The sequence below is a fragment of the Copadichromis virginalis genome, linkage group LG18 (assembly GCF_057382275.1).
Source record: "Copadichromis virginalis isolate Kocher_CV1m ecotype Utaka linkage group LG18, C_Virginalis_male_GT1.1, whole genome shotgun sequence".
Taxonomy (NCBI): domain Eukaryota; kingdom Metazoa; phylum Chordata; class Actinopteri; order Cichliformes; family Cichlidae; genus Copadichromis; species Copadichromis virginalis.
Window position 1 is genome coordinate 36,323,100 of NC_140635.1, and position 22,479 is coordinate 36,345,578.

Sequence of the window (22,479 nt, forward strand, 5' to 3'; positions counted from 1 at the left end):
CATTGCACTGGATTCCAGCAATAACCCGCCGCGTACCATAAGAACGCCGAAGGTCTCCTTTCGCGTTCCTCAGGAACGCCGCGGGACGTGACAAAACGTCGACATGTTACGCCTCGGGAGTGAGAACGCTCTGAATCTGGATATCATCGGCATAACAGTGAAAGGAGATGTTGTATTTACTAAAAATTAATCCCAAGGGCAACATGTACAAAGAGAAGAGAGCAGGACCGAGCACGGACCCTTGAGGCACACCACAGTAAATAGGGGCAGAAGCCGAGGAGTGTTGCCCCATAGCAACAGAGAACGACCTCTCTGAGAGATAGGATTTAAACCAAGATAAAACCTTTGAGACCAACAACATGTTCCAATCTTGATAGAAGAATGTTGTGGTTAACCGTGTCAAAAGCAGCAGACAAGTCAAGTAAAACTACGACCACAGAATATCCAGAGTCAGCAGTTAAAAGAAGATCATTAAAAACTCTAAGTAAGGCTGTCTCTGTGCTGTGGCGAGGTTTCAAACCAGACTGAAACTTGTCATTAATACCATTTGCATCTAAAAAGGCCTGAAGTTGTTTTAGAACTACCTTTTCCAATATTTTGGAAATAAAAGGGAGTTTGGAGATCGACCTGTAGTTGGTGAGACCAATTAGGTCAAGATTTTTCTTTTTCATAATAGGTTGCACAACAGCATGCTTAAAGACAGACGGTACACAACCTGATGACAATGATGCATTCAGCAGAGATAAGATACAAGGACCAATAATATGTAAAGCTTCCTTAAAGAAACGAGAAGGAAGAATATCATGCGGGGAACCAGAGATTTTGAGATGATCAATTATATGTTTTAAAGCAGAATAAGACACTGGCTCAAACTGTTGAAGGACAGTCAAGCATTCAGAGGCTGGAACTGGGTCTAAAACTGATGATGGATGAGATGGATGAGAAGCCCTTAGAGCTGAGATTTGTTCAGAGTAATACTTTAAGAATTTATCACAAAGAGCAGGGGAGGCATCCCTATAAGTGGTAGTGCAAGGGTTTATCACAGAATGAGGTGATAAACCTGAGGTGTTGGAGCACCTAAATGCCACCTGATACCTCCCTGAGGAAGTACTCCACGTGCATCCAACTGGGAGGAGTTGAAGAGACAGATGCACCTTCCTTCTGCTCTTTAGGAAGTGGCCAGTGTGAAAGAGAAAGACCAACTACTCAGAGAAAAAAGTAAATAAACGGAACACTGACCATCCATCGTCTCCGATTCCCATCAACAGGACTGAATATTTAATGCTACATTTTTGGCCTTCATGAAAACACTGTGCATGTTTACAGCCTGCTGCAACAAACACATTTGACTGTGCCTGACAGGATGGTCACTTAACATTTCCTTGTGCAATAATGCAATAACCTGGAGACATCAGGTGCAGCATCCTTAACGTGAATGTGAAAGCAGCTGGCGCTGCTGCGTTTGCGCCGCAGAGGGTCCACTGGTGACGTAATCTGCGCCGCTTCCACGTTTTGCCCGATGAGGGAGGGGGAGAGAGGGAGGCCCTGCCGCTGTGTCTCCAGTACAGCAGTTGCACACCGCGCTGTTGCGGGAGTGTTTTGCCGTTTCTGCGGGGCTTCCTTCGGCGGTACAAACAGACATTTGTGCCGTAACAGTGATTCCACCGCAGTGCAGCCGGACAGCAGCACAGGTAGGAGGCGGGCTCACCGTGCCGATCCTCGCTAATAACAGCTTTGCTGCTTTAATCATTAATAATGAATCGTTTACAGGACATTGTGCCGCTATGAGCTGATCATAGGCGCACCTGCTGCTTTGCACTGACTACTGGAAATAGCGCATCGTCCTTCTGCGTCTTTGTTTTGTAACCAGGAGGTCTGCAATCAGAGAACAAGCTCTTCGAGCAAAGTGCACTCAATTGTACTGCACGTGAAAACAGATTTAGCAGCTTTGCATGTTCAGCGACTTGTTCCAGCTCATCTCACGGATGGAGCCGGAGCTCAGGGATGCAGTGAACACCTGCAGACAGTCACCGGTCTGTGTTGTGGTCAAATACGTGTTAGCACCTGGAGTCTGATAACATCATGTGAAATATACTTTTATCATCAGGACTGTGTAAAACTCCCAATTTCTTTATATTTAATTGGGAAAATGTGGATACAGTGATTTACTGAAACATGTGCCAACACATAATGCAGCATATAAAGCAAAAAGTGAGTTTGTACAGTTTGAACCATATTAGCGGCTCATAGAAGTTTCTAGGCTTCTTAAACCATATTAACAGATGTGTCTGCCTTTTGTTCTGTTCTCTGTCGAGATGATCCCACATCGTTTCCACTGTGTGGGGTTTTTCAGTCCATGCATGCTATGAAAGCTGTTCCCAGTAAGAACCTTTCAAGAGGGCAGATTAAAAGTGGACAGTACGTTTCCTGCATTCATCATTCCATCACACATTTAGACCAGATCTCCAGCACAACTGGCTAAAATGCAGCACCAAACCATGATGAAGCCTCCACCGTGTTTTACACTTGGCTCTTAGGCACTCACTGGTGTATTTGTATACTCGAGATGTGAACCAAACATTTGACATTTGGATTCATCATTCCAGTTTTTGTGTAAAAATTAATTCTCTTTCTCAAGAATGGTGTCTTGACAGCCACTCTTCCAGTTCAGAGGCTTTAAATAATACAAAAGTGAAAATGGTCAGGTACAAGGTTGGACTGCCATGACTGAAAAAGGCCAATGTCAAAGTCAAACTCTGAAAAAGGCCTGAAGAACTGTTGCTGAGCAAGTCTGTCTCTTTAGAAGTCAAATATAAAGAAGTCAGAGATGGTAGGAACAGCAACAGCACAGCAGAATGTTTGAATTGACATTTCAATGACAAATGTAACTTACTTGGAATAAAGAGTTTTTACTGCATTATCTAAACGACTAAATCGAAAAAGGACTTTTTAGGAACACTCGAGAAAATTACGTAATCTGATGTGGGCATGGCAGCACAACAGCATTTCAGTTACAGTCATTTGTGCCAACTTCCAGAGAAGAGCACTCCAAAAAAAGTTCACTTTAAACGAAACAAAAGTGCCAATTTGTGCAGTAATATGAGACCAAAGGAATTCATATTTCATGTTGAATACACTGATCTGAGATACTGTGCATGCATGTCGTCAGATTTATTTGTTGTTGTTTTAACTAAACGGCATGCATCAACCGTGTGTGTGTGCAGAATGGCGTCCCTCTCTGAGCAGCTGCAGGATGTGCGGAGTCAGGCTGAAGTGTGTCTGTATTCTGGGGGCAGAGTGGTGGATCTGCGGGCTGGGGTAGTGGCCATGGCTAATCTGCCCTTACCACCCTGCTCTAAATACCACCACATTGCTGCAGAAACGATGGTCATAGAGAACAGCTTTGGCAGAAACAGGAAGGAGGTGAGAAAGATCAACTGCATGTTTATTAGTCCCATCTGGAAATATGTCTAACCTCAATCCAGACTGAGACCAAGATTTTCAGGATTTGGCTACATCTCACACTCTGTTGTTTGGATCGTGACTTGATTCAAAGAATAGCAGGTAGACAACACAATGAATGAAAAAGAATGTAATCAAGATGTTGCAATGGCCCAGGCCTCAGCCTGATTGATATGCTGTGGTGGGAGCTTAATAAAAGTTTTGAAAACCTCAGCGAAGGTTGAGGGGGCCAGAGTTCCCCCGACATGCTGTGAGAGCCTGATAAAGGCATGCACTTCAAATGATTGCTTTCAAAGAGGTTTATACTAAATCATCAGGTTTACTTCTTCACAAGGCCAGAGTCCCAAAAATGAACGTGTCAAAGGTGTCCTGAGATTGTCTATGATTGTGTGATCCTGTTGGTTTAATGATGCTCCAGCTCAGGAGCTGAGAGACATACAGACAGCTGAGTTTATGACCTGAACACTCTGAACACTCGACAAAGGCTTCTGGTTTTGACTTCTACTACTCCTATAGCACTTATGTAGCAAAACTGTCCGAGTGACGACGCTCAGTAGTGGTGACGCTGAGTACTGCAACGGCTTCCTACGTGAGTATAAATGTGACTGCGGCGGGTACACCGCCCCCCACACACAGGCAGTTACAAATGTGATGTAAGGGTCGACAGGAAGATAGATGTTTGAATGTGTTCAGTGTTGTAGTATGTCACACCACTACAACCGAAACAGTGTGGGTTCAGCTTAACTGTATTCTTCTATGACTGGATGTGTAAAGCACTTTGGGGACGAGTAAAGCGCTGTACAAATACAGGCCACGTTTCAGATTAAAATTGATGCTAAAATGTGTCTGCTTCCTTTGCAGACTCTTGGATCTCTTCAGCGCTTATCTACAGCGCTTAACATCCTCGAAAAGTATGGCTGTAATCTGACAAATCCCAACAGGCCAAAGTACTGGAGGACTGTAAAACACAACAACCCAGTGTTCAGGGCCACAGTTGATGCTATCCAGGTAATGATAAAGTATTATCACTCACTGTCCCTCTTCCCCTCTGTTTTTCTGTTCCTTCATCTTTCTTTCTCCCTTTCCTATCCCGTCTGTAATAACTGAAAATAAAATAAATAATAAAAACAAAGGCTGATCGAATGGACCAAAACGGCAAGGCTGTGCTGATCCACTTTGCAAAGTAAATCCGTTGGGTATCTTTGTTGGCTTTCAGACATTAATTCTGACGGCTAAGAAAGCAAACGGGACAGGGGAAAAAAAAAAGGAAAGGAATGAAGGGAAAGAATACAAAGAGCTCATTGGCTGTCAGGCTGCTGTGTGAGACAGATACAGACATTTTTACCCCTCACATGTAAAAGGCTGACGGGGTGGCGAACGGTGTGGTTTCCCGAGTTTGTGAATTAGTTTCAAATCAATACCATCAACAACAAGGTTGAATTACAATGGCCTCAGTTGCCAGGTTGAAAGGTCAGAGGTCAAGTTTTACTGAAAAGAGGAGTGAAAATTGGCTGTGGTGAAAAGCTGACAGATCGGTGGAGTAGTCCAGGGAGCATGTGAGAATTAGATGCAAACAATGAAGTGGGAAAGTGGCAAAGAGGCAAAACAACATAAAATGTTGATTATTATGTGACCGACAAAGCTTTAGCTTCACTCGATGACAGGAAACTTGAATGGATGCAACAAGAAACTTGACAAAGTAGAGCACACACTCTCGGAGGGTCAAATAAGCGAGTATGAGACATATGAGTTACTCCAAAAGGAGAACGAAGAGTTAAGAGAAAATCTCCACAGATCAGCAAATAAACACAAACACAAGGAAGCAATTTCAACAATGACCAAGGAGATGAGAGTAATGAGCTTCTGAGGGCTGCAGGTGCACATTTTTCCTGCTAAGACATCAAAAGCCAGCCTTTACCTCTCCTAGTTTCTTGTTGGTGTGTGTGGAGGAGGTGGGTGGACCCACCCACACTGAAAGTCCACCACCACCAAAGATGATGGCAAAACAAGCATTTTTTTAAGGTACAAAACCTCGTCAGCAGGCGCAGTTCCTTCCCCAATCACAGATTAATGGCAGCATCTCTTTCCTTCACCCTCCATCTGTCCTTACTCTTCTTCAATGTAGTGACAGTTCCCGTGCCAACAGACTGCTATGCTAGCTGTAATCACTCAGCACGCTGTTCAGCTGTGTGTGTCTTAGTGTTCAAAATAATTTATGTTTCTATTATAATTGTGTGATGTTTGCCCGGTTGAGACTAATTAGTTGTGGACTCCTCTTTCTCTTGTTTTAATGTTTATGATTGATGTGATCATAGCTCTGTGTGAAAATGCCCGGTCCTACTGATGCAGACTAGTAGGAAGTGACAGAAATGTTCCAGTTACCGCTGCTGGTACTAACCACTAACATTTCATTACCTTCTACCCTGTCTGTTATATTCCCAGGGAGGACGCGCTGTACTCTGTCTCTATGGTTACTCTAATCAGCAGCCAGATGGACTCAGTTTCCCTGATGATGTTACAGATCCTGATGTGGGCAGAGTTGCTGCGGTAACTCTGGAAGTGATGAGCCTGAGAATGGAACTAGAAATGCTTATCAAGGTTTGTGTAAACTTTCTGTATGCGTATTACTAGTTGTCCCTGTGCCGACGTGAGTTTGCTGCAGAACCAAAGAGATTTTTAAAAGGTTGGCTTTGACCAGATCTGTCAGTTCAATGTAGATCAGGTCATCCAGTAATTGGAAGGTTAGCGTTTCGATTACTGGCTGCTCCAGTGCCAGCAGACATGTTAGCCCAAGCATCGACAATCCATTCGCAAATTGTGGCGTAACTCGCCCGGCGCTGCCTTCCACTCTTAGTGAAACGGTGGTCTCCATTGGTCATCCATCGCTCCCACGCCGCTGGCAGCCTTACTTTGAACGGCCGGTTCACACCGATGTCCAGCGGTTGGAGTTCCTTGGTCAGGCCTCCTGAATAACAGCAAGCTCACAGTTCATTTGCTTCACTTGTTTTTTCACATCGGCTGTGAGATGCATAGAGTCATTGATCAACAGCGATGGTGATGTGTGGAAAAGACCACCTGGTCTCCTTACATACACCTCCCTCAGCCGCTCTTTCATCATTTCCTCATCCATCCAGCCCTTTTCATTTGCCTTAATGATGATTCCTGCTGGAAACTTCTCTTTAGGCAAAGTCTTTCTCTTAAAAATCACCATAGGCGGCAGTTTCTGTCCATTAGCATGGCAGCCAAGCACAACAGTAAAAGAAGACCATTGTGCGTATCGCTACCGTGCTGGTCCCCTGCTTCTCCACAGTGTGACTCACCGTCGAAAGTGAGCGGCACCTCGTCCATGTTTGTGATGTGGCTGGGCTGGATGTGTTTGGCGGCGATGTGTTTGCTGCAGTAGGAGCGGAAGATGGCCAGCTTTTCCTTATAATCCGCTGGAAGTTGCTGCGCTACCGTAGTCCTGGTCCGGATGGAGAAATGGCACCGTTTCATAAAACGAAAGCACCAAGACGGACCTCCTTGGAAATGTTCAATGTTAATCTCTTCAGCTAGTGAAACTGCTTTTAGCTGAATGGTGACCGTCGAAATGCTTCTCCCACTCGTTCTTTGCTCGATGATCCACCGCTCGAGTCTTTCCTCCAACTCGGGCCACCTCGCCTTATGTCCGCGGAAACCAGAGGTGTGGACTCGAGTCACATGACTTGGACTCGAGTCAGACTCGAGTCATTAATTTTATGACTTTAGACTTGACTTGAAAAAATGTTCTAAGACTTGTGACTTGACTTGGACTTTTACACCAATGACTTGGGACTTGAATTGGACTTGAACCGGTTTACTTGAAAAGACTTGATATTTTACCCCAAATATAAAATTTAACATGCATATTATATAGAGATTGAAAATGTGACGTCATTCACGGGTAGAACCGCAAAGGATTCTGGGAACTCGTGGCAAGCGGTACTAGCGCACGCAGGCTTTCAATTAAAATCAGTTACACAGCGATAAAAAGAAACACAAAAATGTCAAGAAGCTGTTGTATCATTAACTGCAATAGCCGGTCGCATGACAGCCACGGGAAGCCGACGGGTAAAGAGATCGGTTGTTATCGGATTACGTCGTTGAAGAGAAATTGTTCGAGCCATGTTTCCGAAGTAACAAAGACGCGACGGATGGCCTGGATTGCAGCCATTCAAAGATCAAATATAACGTCCCAGAACACTCCAGCTCACAGGTTAGTCTGCTCCAAGCATTTACACGAAGGTCAGTGTTTTTTAGTAGTTAATACGTCATTTTCATAACATAACTGGTGATATAGGTTACAAGCAAGTCTGGCGCTGAACAGAAATTGTCGCGCTATGCTCCTTTATTTATTGTGCATAAATAGTGAATTGTCCTGACACAATATTGCGTTTCGCTTCTGTTATTATGGTACATTGACAAAAACATATACTTTTATTCACAGGATAAAACAGGTTTTTTGTATCACTAATTGTCCAGTACGATTACAGCATACAATATTATTGTCACTGCTACATTTCTGTGATGCGTACCAGAAATTATTTCCACTACTAATTAATTACCGTTGAGCTCAAAGGTCTTATTAATAAACGGTTAAGGAATGTGTATTTATGAAGACGATTTGTGAGACTGGTAAACTTATGATACGTACGATGGTCTTTCGTTCTACACGGTGCATTTCAAGGTCCTGCACCCATCCGTCGGTAAACTGTACCTGGGCTTGTTGCAGTGACCTGAAGTTACTAAACTTCATGAGTGTATGCACTCACTCCAAGAACCGTGTAATTATAAATATGCATATAAATATGCTACGATGAGATAGCTGACTTCATCTAACTAGCAAATGTTGTCCAGGCTACGTTGGTGATACAGTTTTTTTTAATGTGTATGATATTTTTGTCATGCGATTTTAAAGCTGGTCCTACAACCGCATCCAAGAATAACATGCAGCTTATCTCAGAACTGTCGGTGAAAACTATTCTTGGAGCTAGGTTTAATTGAGCTGCATTTTAAAGAGGTGCAATTTCACAATTTGTGTATATTTTCTAAGTTCACTATTTTGTCATGTGTTGAGAAAAACACAGATTTAAAAATTACATGGTCTAATATTTACATTTAGCATAACTGCAACATTATTTTTTCGTTTTGTTTTTTAAAGACTCGAAAGGACTTGAAATTCAAAGTTTCAGACTTGTGACTTGACTCGGACTTTTACACCAGTGACTTGAGACTCGACTCTGACTTGCCTGACATTACTTGAGACTTGACTTGAGACTTGAGGATAAAGACTTGAGACTTACTTGAGACTTGCAAAACAATGACTTGGTCCCACCTCTGGCGGAAACTCAGCTGCGTTTTCTTGACCTGTTGGAGCTTGTTTTCTAGCTTCCTCCACTTGTGAACCATCGATTCATTAATCTTAAATTCTCTCGCGGCTGCTCGATTTCCATGTTCCTCCGCGTAGCTGATGGCCTTCAGTTTAAACAGTGCTTCATAAGCGTGTCTATTTTCCATTTTCAGGGTTGTTAAAACAACGAGGTTCTGCATAACGCACATACCTGTTCTTTTATAAATTCTACATTTATAAAACATTTATAAATTCTACATTTATAAAACATTTATAAATTCTGCATTAATTGCATGTAAAGGGAAGTATTTTAAGCCCTTTTTCCCAATTTTTTTCAAACCTCATACTCCACATGTGTAATAAGGGGGCCAATAATGGATCATAGAATCATGCTTACGTATCAAGTTTCTATGTGGATAAATAGTTTGTGGTGGTCAACAAATTCTAATGCAGTCAAATATTGTCATTGTGATAGAAAGTGGAAAAACTATGTTCATTATTTGAGGTAACAACAACAAAAACAAATTCCAGTTTTCATGTCCTGCAAGAATAATAATGTCACAAGACACTGAATAGAACTCAAACCAATGCCACTGCCAGCACTCTCCAAAATCACTCCATCATCAAAACCCTAAATCCTGGAAAGCAAGTCTTGTTCTGATGTTAAGTGATGCGTGACATATTCAAAGAGCTTTTTGATCTCGTACTGAGCTACTCCCACAAAAATATCATGCATTATATCAAATAAGTCGGAATTACAAACATTGAAATACTTAAGTGTGAATGTTTTTTCAAACCATATAAAAACTTGGGTTTTCCTGGAGAGACTGGCAATGCATTTCAAACACATCTTTTCCACGAAGGATCATCCTCACTGTATACGGTTTAAGAATCACTCTTCTCAGTTAAACAAAGGCAACAGAAATGACGGCTCCTGAATGACTCGTTTAAGCCAAGACGTTTGTGTATCCCTAGATTATCTCCAGTGATTTGTGAGATTGTACCATAGAACTGCTCCCCAGATAATGGAAGACTTAGCCCTTAGCTGTCCAGTGTTTATATCATTGATCAATGGTTCCAGTATAACATAAAAACCGTACTTGTGGAGATCTCACCTCTGAAAAAGTGATCCCAAATGAATGTTATTCAAAACCAAATTAAATTTTGGAGGCAAGTGTCTTACAGCAGAATAAACTCGGCCAATTTTGTGAATTCCACGTCTGGAGCCGAGGGGATTGGCTCTTTCAAATGTTCAACTCTTAAATGTGAAGTTGACTTCTGACTGTTGGGATACAGACACATGAAACAGGTCACATACTTTTCACTCACTGCAGGGCTCGCAAAATTTCAAAATCCCTGGTAGCCTTTCGGGCAGGCACTCTTCAGCTTTTGGTAGCCAAAATAAATTTAAGTAGCCCGAATTTAAAAAAAAGAGCAATTTTTTGATTGGTGTTTTGTTTCCTTTACAATGTTATACATTAAAGCAGCGGTCCCCAACCCCCGGGCCTCGGACCGGTACCGGTCCGTGAGTCGTTTGGTACTGGGCCGCGAGAGTTGAGGCTCAGGTGTGAAATGTGTGGTTTTCAGGGTTTTTATCGGTTTTCAGCGTTATTTTGTTATCGTTTTTATCGTTTACTCGGTGTTCCTGGGTCTTTTCACGTCTGTTATGAATAAATCTTCTTTTTTCGGTACCGGTACTAGTTTTATTTTGTTGTATTTATCCGCGACACCTTAAAGGCCGGTCCATGAAAATATTGTCGGGCATAAACCGGTCCGTGGCACAAAAAAGGTTGGAGACCGCTGCATTAAAGTATAATATTGTAAAGGAAACGAAACATCAATCAAAAAAAAGTTAAAACACAAATTACAACAACTGTATAAAAATTACAATCATCAACTCAAATACTTGGTTCTAATTGAACAGAAATTTCTATGAACTTGTAAGAACTGTAGAACATGAATCAGTCTGTGTTTATTGTTTATTGTTAGTATGTTTTTTGCAATTGTTTTTTGTTCTGGGAAAGATACTGCAGACTGAGCAATAATGCATTTCTTGCATTTCTCATGGGCTCTGATGGGGTCTTTCTTAAAATGACTGGTCCCAGTAACAAAGGCGCTTGTCGACTCAGAAATGGAGGGAAACTCATGACACACCTGGCAGAACATCATGTTATTTAGCTCATCATATTCCAACCACAGAAATTCTTTTGTCCATGAAACAAAAAAAGCTGCGCTTTCTTTTTGCCTCATTGTCTGATTTGTCATAAGTTTTCTGTTTTGTGATCAGCTTTTCTTTGCTGTCCCGTCTTCACCCTGACCTGTCTCATTTGGCTCTGCAGAACTAAAATATCTTCATAAATTCATCTGCTTTTACACACGTACTTACATAACAGTCAGCGATTCTCTGCGAAATGAACCTCTATGACATGTTTAAGCTTGCTGCAGGAGATTTCACTTGTCACGTTTGAATAGTAATCTAACGATTGGTAAGACGATGCCAGAGGAATTGGTGCGCAATTGATCTGTCACTCACCAATCAGTGCTGCCGCTCTCTATATGTAGCCGCTAAACTGGTGGACCTAAATCTTCACCACCACGTCTGTATACATACAAGCAGAAAGGGGAGTGAGTGGGTCAGCGCTCAGAGCACAGAAACTTAGCTGGCTTCAAACACACCATTTATTTTCAGGATAAAACACAGTCAGAGCCCCGAATACAAGCTAAAATCCCCGTATACAATAAAAATAGTGTTTGCAACCTGCTAAAAACCCTGCCGGCAGGAATGATTAAACACTAAAAACACAAAGCTAAATGAATGTTTTTCCCTATGCTAAAAACTCCCCCCAGGGTCCTAATTCTCACAGTCCAGCAACACGCGGGCAAATTCTCCTGAGCTGAAAGAGACAGGAGAGGAACTCCTCTTCCGGGATGGGGAATCTCGCCAGCAGAAGACCAGGGAGGAGGCTCCTATCTCCACCTGACTGTGCGCAATCGTGCAGTCCAGCCACTCTCCACCTCCTCGCACGGCCTCCCTCGTAGCTCCGCCCTGAAACAACAGACACGGGCCAGCAACGTTGTCGGCGCAGCCGCTGTTACCCTTCCCCGGCAAAGCTACGCCTAGCGCCCAACAGTGGGAAAGCGATACTCACAGATGCAGGCAGAGGCGTACCCCTGCCCTACTGTGGATTTCACGCGTCGCCTCCCACGGTCGCTATTCTGTCCGTCGGGACTGGATCGCCGGGTTATGCTGGCCGATCGCCGAATGTCTCGTGGCGCCCCACAGTCAGGCCGGAGGTCCTTCTGTTCATATGCTGGCTTGCACACGTTTTGTTTCCAGCTCTTCACTTTTCGTGTGTCTCTCTTTCAGTCTTTGCGCTCACTATCTCCCTTAAGTCAGTTTGGCGGCTGAAAGGCCACCTCAGGGAACGCCCCAACCTCACAGGTGCCTACAATTGTCCGCTTAATCCACAGTGGAATAAAAAAAGCATATTGTTCAATCAACACTAAACACACACTATAAATATGGGGATAAAATCATGCAATAGGAATATCAATAAACAAACATGCAATATCACTATTACAATAAAATCATGCAAATAAAATCGACACTATGTACCAACACAGTCTGATCCAAAACAAACTATAAAAACACAATTTTCCACTGTGTGACATATACACAGTTTGCGTGATCGCAAAGTGAAAGTGAAAGCAAAAAACTAGCGTAAATTCAAACGCGATTTCAATATGTTGACAGTGGCTCATCAATGCCAATGACATAATTACCCAGCTACATTTGCGAAAGAATGCAAAAGCATTGACATATATTTTTCCTTCCTACGATAGCCTGACGGGCAGGGCTGAGATGGATTTTGGTAGCCCGACTGGAAAAATTGCTAGCCCCGGGACGTTGGGTTTGCGATTTTGCGAGCCCTGCACTGAGTATGAGTGCTGCTGGCTGCTTCAGCAGTCTGGCTCTAACCCTCAAACTCTGGTTGAAGTTCCTCCAAACTTCAACACAACTAGGGTTGTGATAAGGAAACTCTACGTCAGACATCAGAATAACCTGCAGCCAGAGTAAAGTATTTCATGTTATTATTTATATTTCAATTCAATTTTATTTATACAGCACCAAATCACAACACAGTAGTCGCCTCAAGGCCTTATATTGTAAGTTAGACCCTACAATATACACTGACTGGCCCCCAAAGAAGCTGCCACCTAGATTTAACTAAGCAAATAGGTATGAGCCTCTTACTTGAAAATGACTGCGTGGGTGATTATCTTTCAGTTGGCAACAAGTTATTTAACCCTAACTGATGCAATGAGTTGCTTCTCATTTCATAAACAACTATGTGGAAAGACACATCTTGTGGTCGTGGAAGAGATGATTGTGTGTTTAAAAAGGGTCAATCATTGGCATGCATCAAGCATAGAAAGCATCTAAGGAGATTGCAGAAACTACTAAAATTGGGTTAAGAACTGTCCAACGCATTATAAAAAAGTGGAAGGATAGTGGGGACCCATCGTCTTAGAAGAAGAAATGTGGCCGGAAAAAAATCCTGAATGATCATGATCACTTACACGTTGAAGTCAAATCAAAGAAAAAAACAACACTAGAACTCAGGGCTATGATTAATAGTGAAAGTAAGAACATTTCCACGCGCACAATGCAAAGGGAACTCAAGGGATTGGGACTGAACAGCTGTGTAGCTGTAGGAAAAGTACTAATCAGTGAGGCAAACCGGAAAAAAAGGCTTCCCTTTGCTAGGGGGCATAAAGGTTGGACTCTGGAGCAATGGAAGAAGGTCATATGGTCTGATGAGTCCAGATTTACCTTGTTTCAGAGTGATGGACACATCAGGGTAAGAAGAGAGGCAGATGAAGTGATGCACCCATCATGCCTGGTGCCTACTGTACAAGCCTGTGGGGGCAGTGCTATGATCGGGGTCTGGTTGGTCAGGTCGAGGTTCACCAACAGTATGTGGTAAATGGCCTGTATTTATATAGCGCTTTACTAGTCCCTAAGGACCCCTACGTTCAGTCATCCACCCATTCACCCACCCATCCACACACTGGTGATGGCAGCTACATTGTAGCCACAGCCACCCTGGGGCGCACTGACAGAGGCGAGGCTGCTGGACACTAGCGCCACCGGGCCCTCTGACCACCACCAGTAGGCAACGGGTGAAGTGTCTTGCCCAAGGACACAACGACCGAGACTGTCCAAGCTGGGGCTCGAACCGGCAACCTTCCGATTACAATACGAACTCCCAACTCTTGAGCCACGATGTGCTCCAAAACAGGTCAGCTGACTACCTGAATATACTGACTATACTATACTCTTTCCTGATGGCACGGGCATATTCCAAGATGACAATGCCAGGATTCATCGGGCTCAAATTGTGAAAGATGGTTCTGGGAGCATGAGACATTATTTTCACACATGGATTGGCCACCACAGAATCCAGACCTTTACCCCATTGAGAATCTTTGGGATGTGCTGGAGAAGGCTTTCAGACTCTATCATCCTCAAAGCAAAGCAGTTCTTGGTGAAAAATTATAGATGGAAATAAATCTTGTAACAGTGCAGAAGCTTATGGAGACAATGCCATAGCGAATGCGTGCCGTAATCACAGCGAAAGACGATCCAACGAAATATTAGAGTTTGTGACCTTTTTTTGGTGGTGACAGTGTATATAGCTATGAAGATGATGTAACAAATTATTATAACCACCTTAATATTTGAATTACCTTATAAAAGAGCAGAAGTATATCCATCAATCTTGGCATCACATTTCCCAGCAACAGCAAGGAGGCTATTCTGTGGTCACTGGCTCATGACTAAGAGTGACGTGATTAACTGGAAACTCTTGTTATAGTTGTGCCAAAAGTCAGTTCAATCTTTCAGAGATGCACAAATCAAACAAATTAAATTGAGGGGAAAAAACAGTGTTCTCATTTCCTATTAATCATATAGTAAAAATCATGAATGAAGCAACCCAGAATTATGGCAAACGCTTCAAAACAAGAAAAAGAAACATAACTTAGTTGTTGACTCATCACCATCACTTCCTGGAGGACTTTATACTGACTGCATCAAGTGAAGCAACTCTGTGGATGAAATGAACTGCTCAACTCCTTTTATGATGTTTGGTTTGAGGAACACGAGTCAATTATGATGCAGCATGGAGAGTGGCTCGTCATCAGATAGGAGAATGACTGTTCCATCTTTGGGAGAGATATATTAACAGGACATACTTTCAAATGTCAAGCTATTGCAAACATATATATATATATGTATATATATATGTGTGTGTGTGTGTGTGTGTGTGTACACACACACACACACACACACACTACTGTACATGCACTGTAGTTTTTTCATTAATTATGACTTGTTTGGTTTGATCTCAGGAGGCTCATCCCCATCCTGAATTCTATGAGAGAATCATTCCTACACTCAGACACAAGGTGAGTCTCTTCTCTTACATTTAAGTGGTTAAACTGGTGGCTCTCAAACTGCAGGAAATAAAACCGGTGTCATCAAAAAGAGCTCGCTACTGTGCTGACCACAGTTACGCTGAAATGAAGCTTAATAATTCGGATTCAAGCAAGCAGTGATCAAAAATTATATATGCCAAGAAAGCACGAGGCATGTCATTTGGAGCAGGTCATGACTGGGATCATACCATTATGTGAAAGAAGGAAGGTGTCAGGCTAGTGCTGTGTGTGGGCAGGATGTGGACTCACTCTTTGTTAGAAGTAAACTTTACAAAAAACAAATGAAGAACCTCAAACACAAACTAAAACTAACTAGACTCAGGAAACTAGAACTAGGAAGCATAGACTAGGAGAGCAGAACTGGGAACTAGAACTTCACCAGAACATGGAGGACATTGACGATGTGGCACAGACAGAGAGAACCACATGGTTTAAATACAGACGGACAACAAGAGGATGGGGAACAGGTGATAACACAGCAGGTACAAATCAAAGCTAACGAGACACAGGAATCAACGCAGACTCAACTCAAGACACGTAAGACTAACGCAAAGACATCAGACATGGCAACAGGGAGGGAACACAGACGTGGGACCAGGGCAGGCACAGAGACACAGAACCAAAGGCGCTCAAAATACAAAACAGAAACCAAACCCTAAGAACAAGAAAGCCTTAAGAATTAACCTGAAACATAAGATAATAATAATCAAAACCACTGAGTCAACAGACTCAGGACTAAGATAGAAGGAAGGCAAAAGCCGTGATGATCCACTTGGGAAAAAACATTTTTCGGGCATTTTTCTTGGCCTTCACACAATATTTCTGATTGCTATAGATCATACATATATACAGCACAGGCACTCTCACAACTCTTAAAGCTGATGCACGGTCATTAGCTAAGAAGCTGTTTTCTAGCTTTTCACTGTAACTCCTTTAGTTACCCTGATCTCCTTGCTCAGCTTGTTTCTGGACCTCTGGTTTCTGGTCGTCCCCCCCCCTGGTTGCAGCTTCAGAAACACTCCAGGCTGTGTAGGCGTAGCAGGCTTGTAATTCCTCCTCGGTCCAGTCCTTACTACTTTAACCTGCGGTTTAGAAGTTTTTCCATTTGTCTGTATGTAGGTATGAGGTGTTTTAAAGAGGAATAAACTGGAGGAGAGGCTGCTCGTGACCTTTTAGTTAAGATTGTGCTGACCTACGCCACACTGTGCACTCCCTATAGAATAGATGACCCTCTATAAACATGATGACTTTCTATACTGGGAGCGCTTCATGCTGTGATAAGGAACCAGCTACTTCTTTTTAATCTCTTGAACTCCTCACATTTGCTAATACATCACTATATAACTTCCATAAACCACTTTCTCACATTAAAATAATAATAATCACAGTAGAGTAGTCACCAACAACAATAAGCACACCTCAGAGACCCTCTGCTCCCACACACATTAAACCCACCCTGTCTCCATCCACTAATGTTGAAATTACTTCCTGCAATTTCAACTTGCACTTCTTAATGTCATGCTTTTTATATACATTCTATCTATCCTTTGGTCTTTTGGGGGTCCTTTCCGAGAGGCCTGGGAGCTTGAGGGTCCTGAGCAGTATCTTTGCTGTTAATGGACTGTGCTCTTGTGGACAGAGATCTCAGATGTTGTTCCTGGGATCTGCTGGAGCCACTCGCCTAGCTTCAGGTGCATCTCTTTACTTTATCCCATCCCCACTAAACTGTTTAAATCTGTATTTCATCGTTTAATAAATCACTTATTTACTTAACCCCTGTGTTGTCCTTTTGTCCCTGAGGACCACAAGTGTATGGAAATCAGGAGGACATTGTGAGGGTTAAGGAAATGGGACCAAATGAAGCAGCAAACCGAGATTAAACAGTTATCTCCATAAAACAAACAGTCCAAAGACCACTGGATGACATCACAGTGGCTTCATCCATCTTTTACATACTAAACAAATTCACGTGTGGTGAATGTAACCCTCATAATGTCCTCCCGATTTCCTTACACCTCAGGGACAAAAATGTCCCAAGGACAACACAAGGGTTAAATTCAATTCTTGATGTAACAGGGAGCCATCGAAGAGAAGCCAGTATGGGTGAAATATGCTCCCTCTTTGTCTGTGAAGGTTCTCAGTCATCCAGGTCATTGTAGTCAAAGGAGCTTGCAAAGAAAAGCGTCTGGACTTATTTAAGTTGCTTGAAGACGTTTCACCTCTCATCCAAGAAGCTTCTTCAGTTCTAAGGTCAAATGGTGGAGAGTCCCAGATATAAACCTAGTGGGAGTATCCCCCCACAGAGGGACAAAAGGACCCCTGATGATCCTCTAATCGCCTGAGCCAAGGTGTGAAACTGGGTGTGGGTCCCAATCAGCCAGAGTTTCGGGTGAGCTCATTGTGAAACCTGGCCCCACCTTATCATGCGAATTCCTGAGGTCAGATGGCCCAGGATGTGAGTGGGCGTTAAGGCGTCTGGGAAGGGATCTCAAAACTGGATTATAGATGGCAGAGAGTTGGTGTCGTAAACCCCCCCCTCTGTTCAAAGATGGTCGCTCACAGTGGACATAGATGGCTTCTTTCACTCCTCTTTCAAACCATCTGTCCTCTCTGTCCAAAATGGATTGAGGGCCACCACTCTACCTACTGAGCTATCCCTGCCCTGTGCTGATTAAAGAAAGCAGTCCTACATATTTGTTTAATGTTCACATTGAAGGACATATCCTGGTCAAAACTACTCCAGGATTCCTCACAGTGTTACTAGAATCCAAGTTAATGCCATCCTGATTAGACACCATATTTGTCAGATTTTTAAGGCGTGGCTGTAACTCAGGAGGTAGATCAGGTCATCTACTAATCCTAAGGTTGGTACCTTACTAATCAAAACTAAAATTTCTGTAGTAGAAAATAGAAACAGGAAGGTTTCTGTTATTTTACTGTTTATTGCTTAATTACTTTGTGTAGTATGCATGGCTATAAGGGAAGTTTGTATCAGTAGGAAAAGCTGTAAGACTTGTGAAAAGTCCAAAATGTATGCCTGCGCTTGCTTGTGGTGAGCAGCAGCTCAAACAAGAATTGTAAATGGCTTCATGAACACATTGAAGTCGGAGTACTTAGATACTAGGACACTGAGCCATGGCTCTGTGGTACATGCACACATTTCTGCATCTCTGCCAATCAAAGACACTTTGTATGTAGTTTATGTAATATTGAATACTGAACTGTAAATTTTGATTTTTTTCACGGAAGCAATTTTTATTCAGTGTTTTCATAAAAGCCTTGTTTTGATGCATTTCATACTAGTAGGGAGAACACACAGGAGGTTTAAGGCCCGGCAACTTTGAAACCTTTTTGTCCTCCACGGTGGAAATAAAAACATGTATTACTTAAGCCAGCTCCTAATTTTATAAATTCTGCACTCAGCTTTGTAGTCTCCAGTATCATTGAAATGCGGCCAGATGCTGCTCATTTTTCCCTGAGATGCTTGCATTCAAATCCCTCTCCCATGTCTCTCGGCGTACCCAGCCTGTACCATTACACTTGCTGTCTCCAGGACGTCTGCCCACCTTCCTTCTTTCACATCGTGGTATGATCCCACTCAGTCTTTTTAATGTGATTGGCCGCATTGTGTGCTCATGAAAATGAAGTCTGACCCCGGCTACATAGATTCTCAGCAGGGCTGAAGATTCGGATGCCATATACCAACAGGCCATTAATAATTGACATTTGAAATTATTGAAATGATATAATATAATTATTCGGGCTGGGTGTAATTGTACTGTGGGTCGATGTGGCTATACGTTTGTCTAACAGGACAAGCACAGAGATGAGTCCTCTGTCAGATTAGTCATTAGTTTCACTCTTGCCTTTAAATGCTGACTTACACTCTTCAAATAAACCTTCAAATAAACTTTACCAATATTTTGACTGACTTGGGTATGTTGAACCTTAATACCTGCTCCTGTAACCAGGTTTTGATCAATTGTTAATTTTTTACAAATGGAAACAGAGTGACCTAATGTTTATAGTCCACAATTAATAATTATTTCGCTCTTTTGTGGTTTTGAAACAGTTGGCTTTTTTGGCTTTCTCAAGTGGAGATTTTCAGCTTCGATAGTGTTCGATATGAGAATTAGCATTAGAATTAGCCAGGGCAGGGACTTGCTGCCCCAAATGAGAGAGTTTAGGCATCTTGGGGTCTTGTCTGTGAAGGTTCTCAGTCATCCAGGTCATCGTGGTATGTTGGAAAGAAAAGCGTCTGGACTTCTTTAAGTTTCTTGAAGATGTTTCACCTCTCATCGAGAAGCTTCTTCAGTTCTAAGAGCATTTGGTGGAAAGTCCCAGATTTTTAAGACCTATTGGGAGTATCCCTAAGAGGGTCGAGGACCACCTCTGCCTAATCACACGAGCCAAGGTGTGAAAATGGGTGTCTGTTAACTCCTGCATTTTAACTAAGGTTTCAGGTGAACCCATTGTGAGACCCTGCCCCACCCTATTGTGGTACTGAGATGAAATGGCCCAAGATGTGAGTGGGCTATAATCCAAAATGACAGACAGTTGGTGTCGTAAGCCTCTGTTCAAAGATGAACGACCATCATTAGGCAGAGGAACAATACGGGATCCACGGCCCTCTTACAGACACTCCCAGTAGGGCTAAAAATCTGTGACTCTCCGCCAACTCCTCTTAGAACTGAAGAAGCTTCTCGGATGAGAGCTGACACATCTTCAAGAAACTTCCAGACGCTTTTCTTCCCAAGCTCCCTAGACAAACTTGGGGTCTTGTTCACAAGTGAGGGGTGGAATTCTGTCCATACATCCACAGTTTAAATAGAGACTTTCAGATTTCCAGCTTTATTGGCATCCTCTTATTATCTACATACGTTGTCTTTATGATTGCATTTTTAATGAAGCCATGTTGATATTAATATACTATCAGACCATCAGTGAACCATCTCTAGTTTTAAAGCCAGCGTTCAGCCACTTTTCTCTTTTCTTAGGATGTGGGACTCAACACTGATGCTGTGATCTCGTCACGCCATGCAGACAGCCAGACCAAGTCTCTAGCTTTTTCCCTATACCGTCGATCCTCCAGGGAGAGCAACCGCAGCCACTCGCTCTCTGCCAACAACCAAAGCCTCAGGTCCATTCAGGTCTTTTCCACCTTCTCAAGCAAACATCCAGGTTAGCTGACAAATTGATGTCTGACTTCCTCAGTCTTGATGCTAAAGACACTCAACTTCCATCAATGTGTCATCATAATGTGGATGTGAGTGTGTGACATATGATTTAGAAATATAGCTTCAGTCTGTAGGCCTAGAAAAGCAGTCCATTTACCCTGAAGGCCAGATGTGCGAATTGAGCCTCAACTTCTGGAAGGAAAGATTCCAGTTATTATGAATTTTTACGTTGTATTTTTACACTTTCTAAGTCTAGATTTAACAGCGTATCATGTGCTACATTGCAAAACAATGGTGAATCTTTGCTGTGAGTGGGTACAAATTATAGCAGAAAGCAGTGTTGTGTCATTGTTGTTTTGTTTCACAGAGAACTGCGCTATTTGCGGAATATTTCGCATCTCAGCCCACTGCCTCACCTGCCTCCAGGGGCTGTGCTCAGACTGTGACAGACTGTATCACTCCTACCCTGAGAGAGCCAACCACCATCGAACAGCTGTCACGTCATCAACTTCATCCAAAAACAGGAGCAATGAAGGGTCAGGATAAGCAGTTCTTGGCAAAATGTACTTTGTCTTACAAGGGTGCAGTAATCCTCAGAATTTACAACTATATATGTGTGTGTATATATATATATATATATATATATATATATATATATACATACATACAGTGGGGCAAAAAAGTATTTAGTCAGCCACCGATTGTGCAAGTTCCCCCACTTAAAATGATGACAGAGGTCAGTAATTTGCACCAGAGGTACACTGCAACTGTGAGAGACAGAATGTGAAAAAAAATCCATGAATCCACATGGTAGGATTTGTAAAGAATTTATTGGTAAATTAGGGTGGAAAATAAGTATTTGGTCAATAACAAAAATACAACTCAATACTTTGTAACATAACCTTTGTTGGCAATAACAGAGGTGGATAGCGTAGTGGTTAGACTACACGCCTTTGGAACAGAGGATCGCAAGTTCGATTCCTGCCTGGGGCGTCTGTATCCAGTAAGGGTCCTAAGGCTAGACCCCCTATGCTAAGCAAGCCTACCGCAGACATGAGCGAGACAGATAAATATGAAGGCATGCCGGCTCGGACGTCGCCCGGATCAACAAGGTCCGCGTCAGGTGTTGAGGAACCAGGGCACCCTGACGAAAAGTGGGCTACTGGAACAAGAAGGCATCGGTGGGCAAGGGACGAAAACAGGGCGTTGTTGGAATGCTACTACGCAAGTAACCCCGGCGGAAGGGGCTACATGAATAGGATGAGGGACCTATGGATTCTTCGATACCCAACATCCACAATGACGGCGAAACAACTAGTAGCTCAGTGTTCCAACATTCGAAAGAAGGGACTGCTCTCACAGCTAGAGATTGACGAGGTACAACACAAATGCTACGGCAAGGAGGAGTCAGGACGCCAGGTCAGGGGGGAGATATCATCACCCCCACCCGAGATTGGGTACATAGCCCCAAGTGTGATAGGAGAAGGATCGTTGAGTGCGAGAGGAACTGACCTGAAAAATAGGATCATGGCCAAGCTTGAAACCTGGATCCCCCGTAGCCGGTTACCAAGATTACGTGAAGTACCCTCAGAAGGTCTGCTAGATGATGTTAATGCAGCACTACGGGCAATACCTACAACCACGATTACCGACACTAACAAGCTGATCTACAATACGGCAGCAGTGATCAGTGAGATGCTTGGCTACAAGTTGAACAGCCACAAGGGGCAGTACCCTCCATGGAGAAGGAGGCTAGAGGGCAAGATCAAAGTAGCACGGAGAGAGGTTAGCCAACTAACGGAGTTGCAGAAAGGTGCGACGAATAAGGTGCCTAAGAAATACAGCAAGCTGTCCATACCTGAGGCCTTGGAAACTGCCAAGCAAAGACTCACAGCCTTGGCCAGCCGCTTGAGGAGGTACACCAGAGAGATAGAAGGCAGGAGAATAAACCAGCTGTTCTCCACAGAACCA

At 43.0% G+C, this 22,479-nt stretch overlaps 1 protein-coding gene across 3 annotated transcripts in view; it reads left to right on the plus strand.

The window, feature by feature from the left end:
* Positions 1 to 1,517: 1,517 nt before the first annotated feature.
* Positions 1,518 to 22,479, plus strand: part of rnf31 (ring finger protein 31) — a 60,940-nt gene continuing 39,978 nt past the window's right edge. For all 3 annotated transcript variants that reach the window (XM_085438280.1, XM_085438281.1, XM_085438282.1), the window contains exons 1-7: positions 1,518 to 1,691; positions 3,225 to 3,423; positions 4,324 to 4,470; positions 5,905 to 6,060; positions 15,245 to 15,301; positions 20,329 to 20,512; positions 20,876 to 21,044. In XM_085438280.1, the coding sequence (XP_085294406.1) occupies positions 3,226 to 3,423; positions 4,324 to 4,470; positions 5,905 to 6,060; positions 15,245 to 15,301; positions 20,329 to 20,512; positions 20,876 to 21,044 (911 nt within the window). In that variant the 5' untranslated portion in view covers positions 1,518 to 1,691; position 3,225. The remainder of the gene's footprint in view (positions 1,692 to 3,224; positions 3,424 to 4,323; positions 4,471 to 5,904; positions 6,061 to 15,244; positions 15,302 to 20,328; positions 20,513 to 20,875; positions 21,045 to 22,479) is intronic.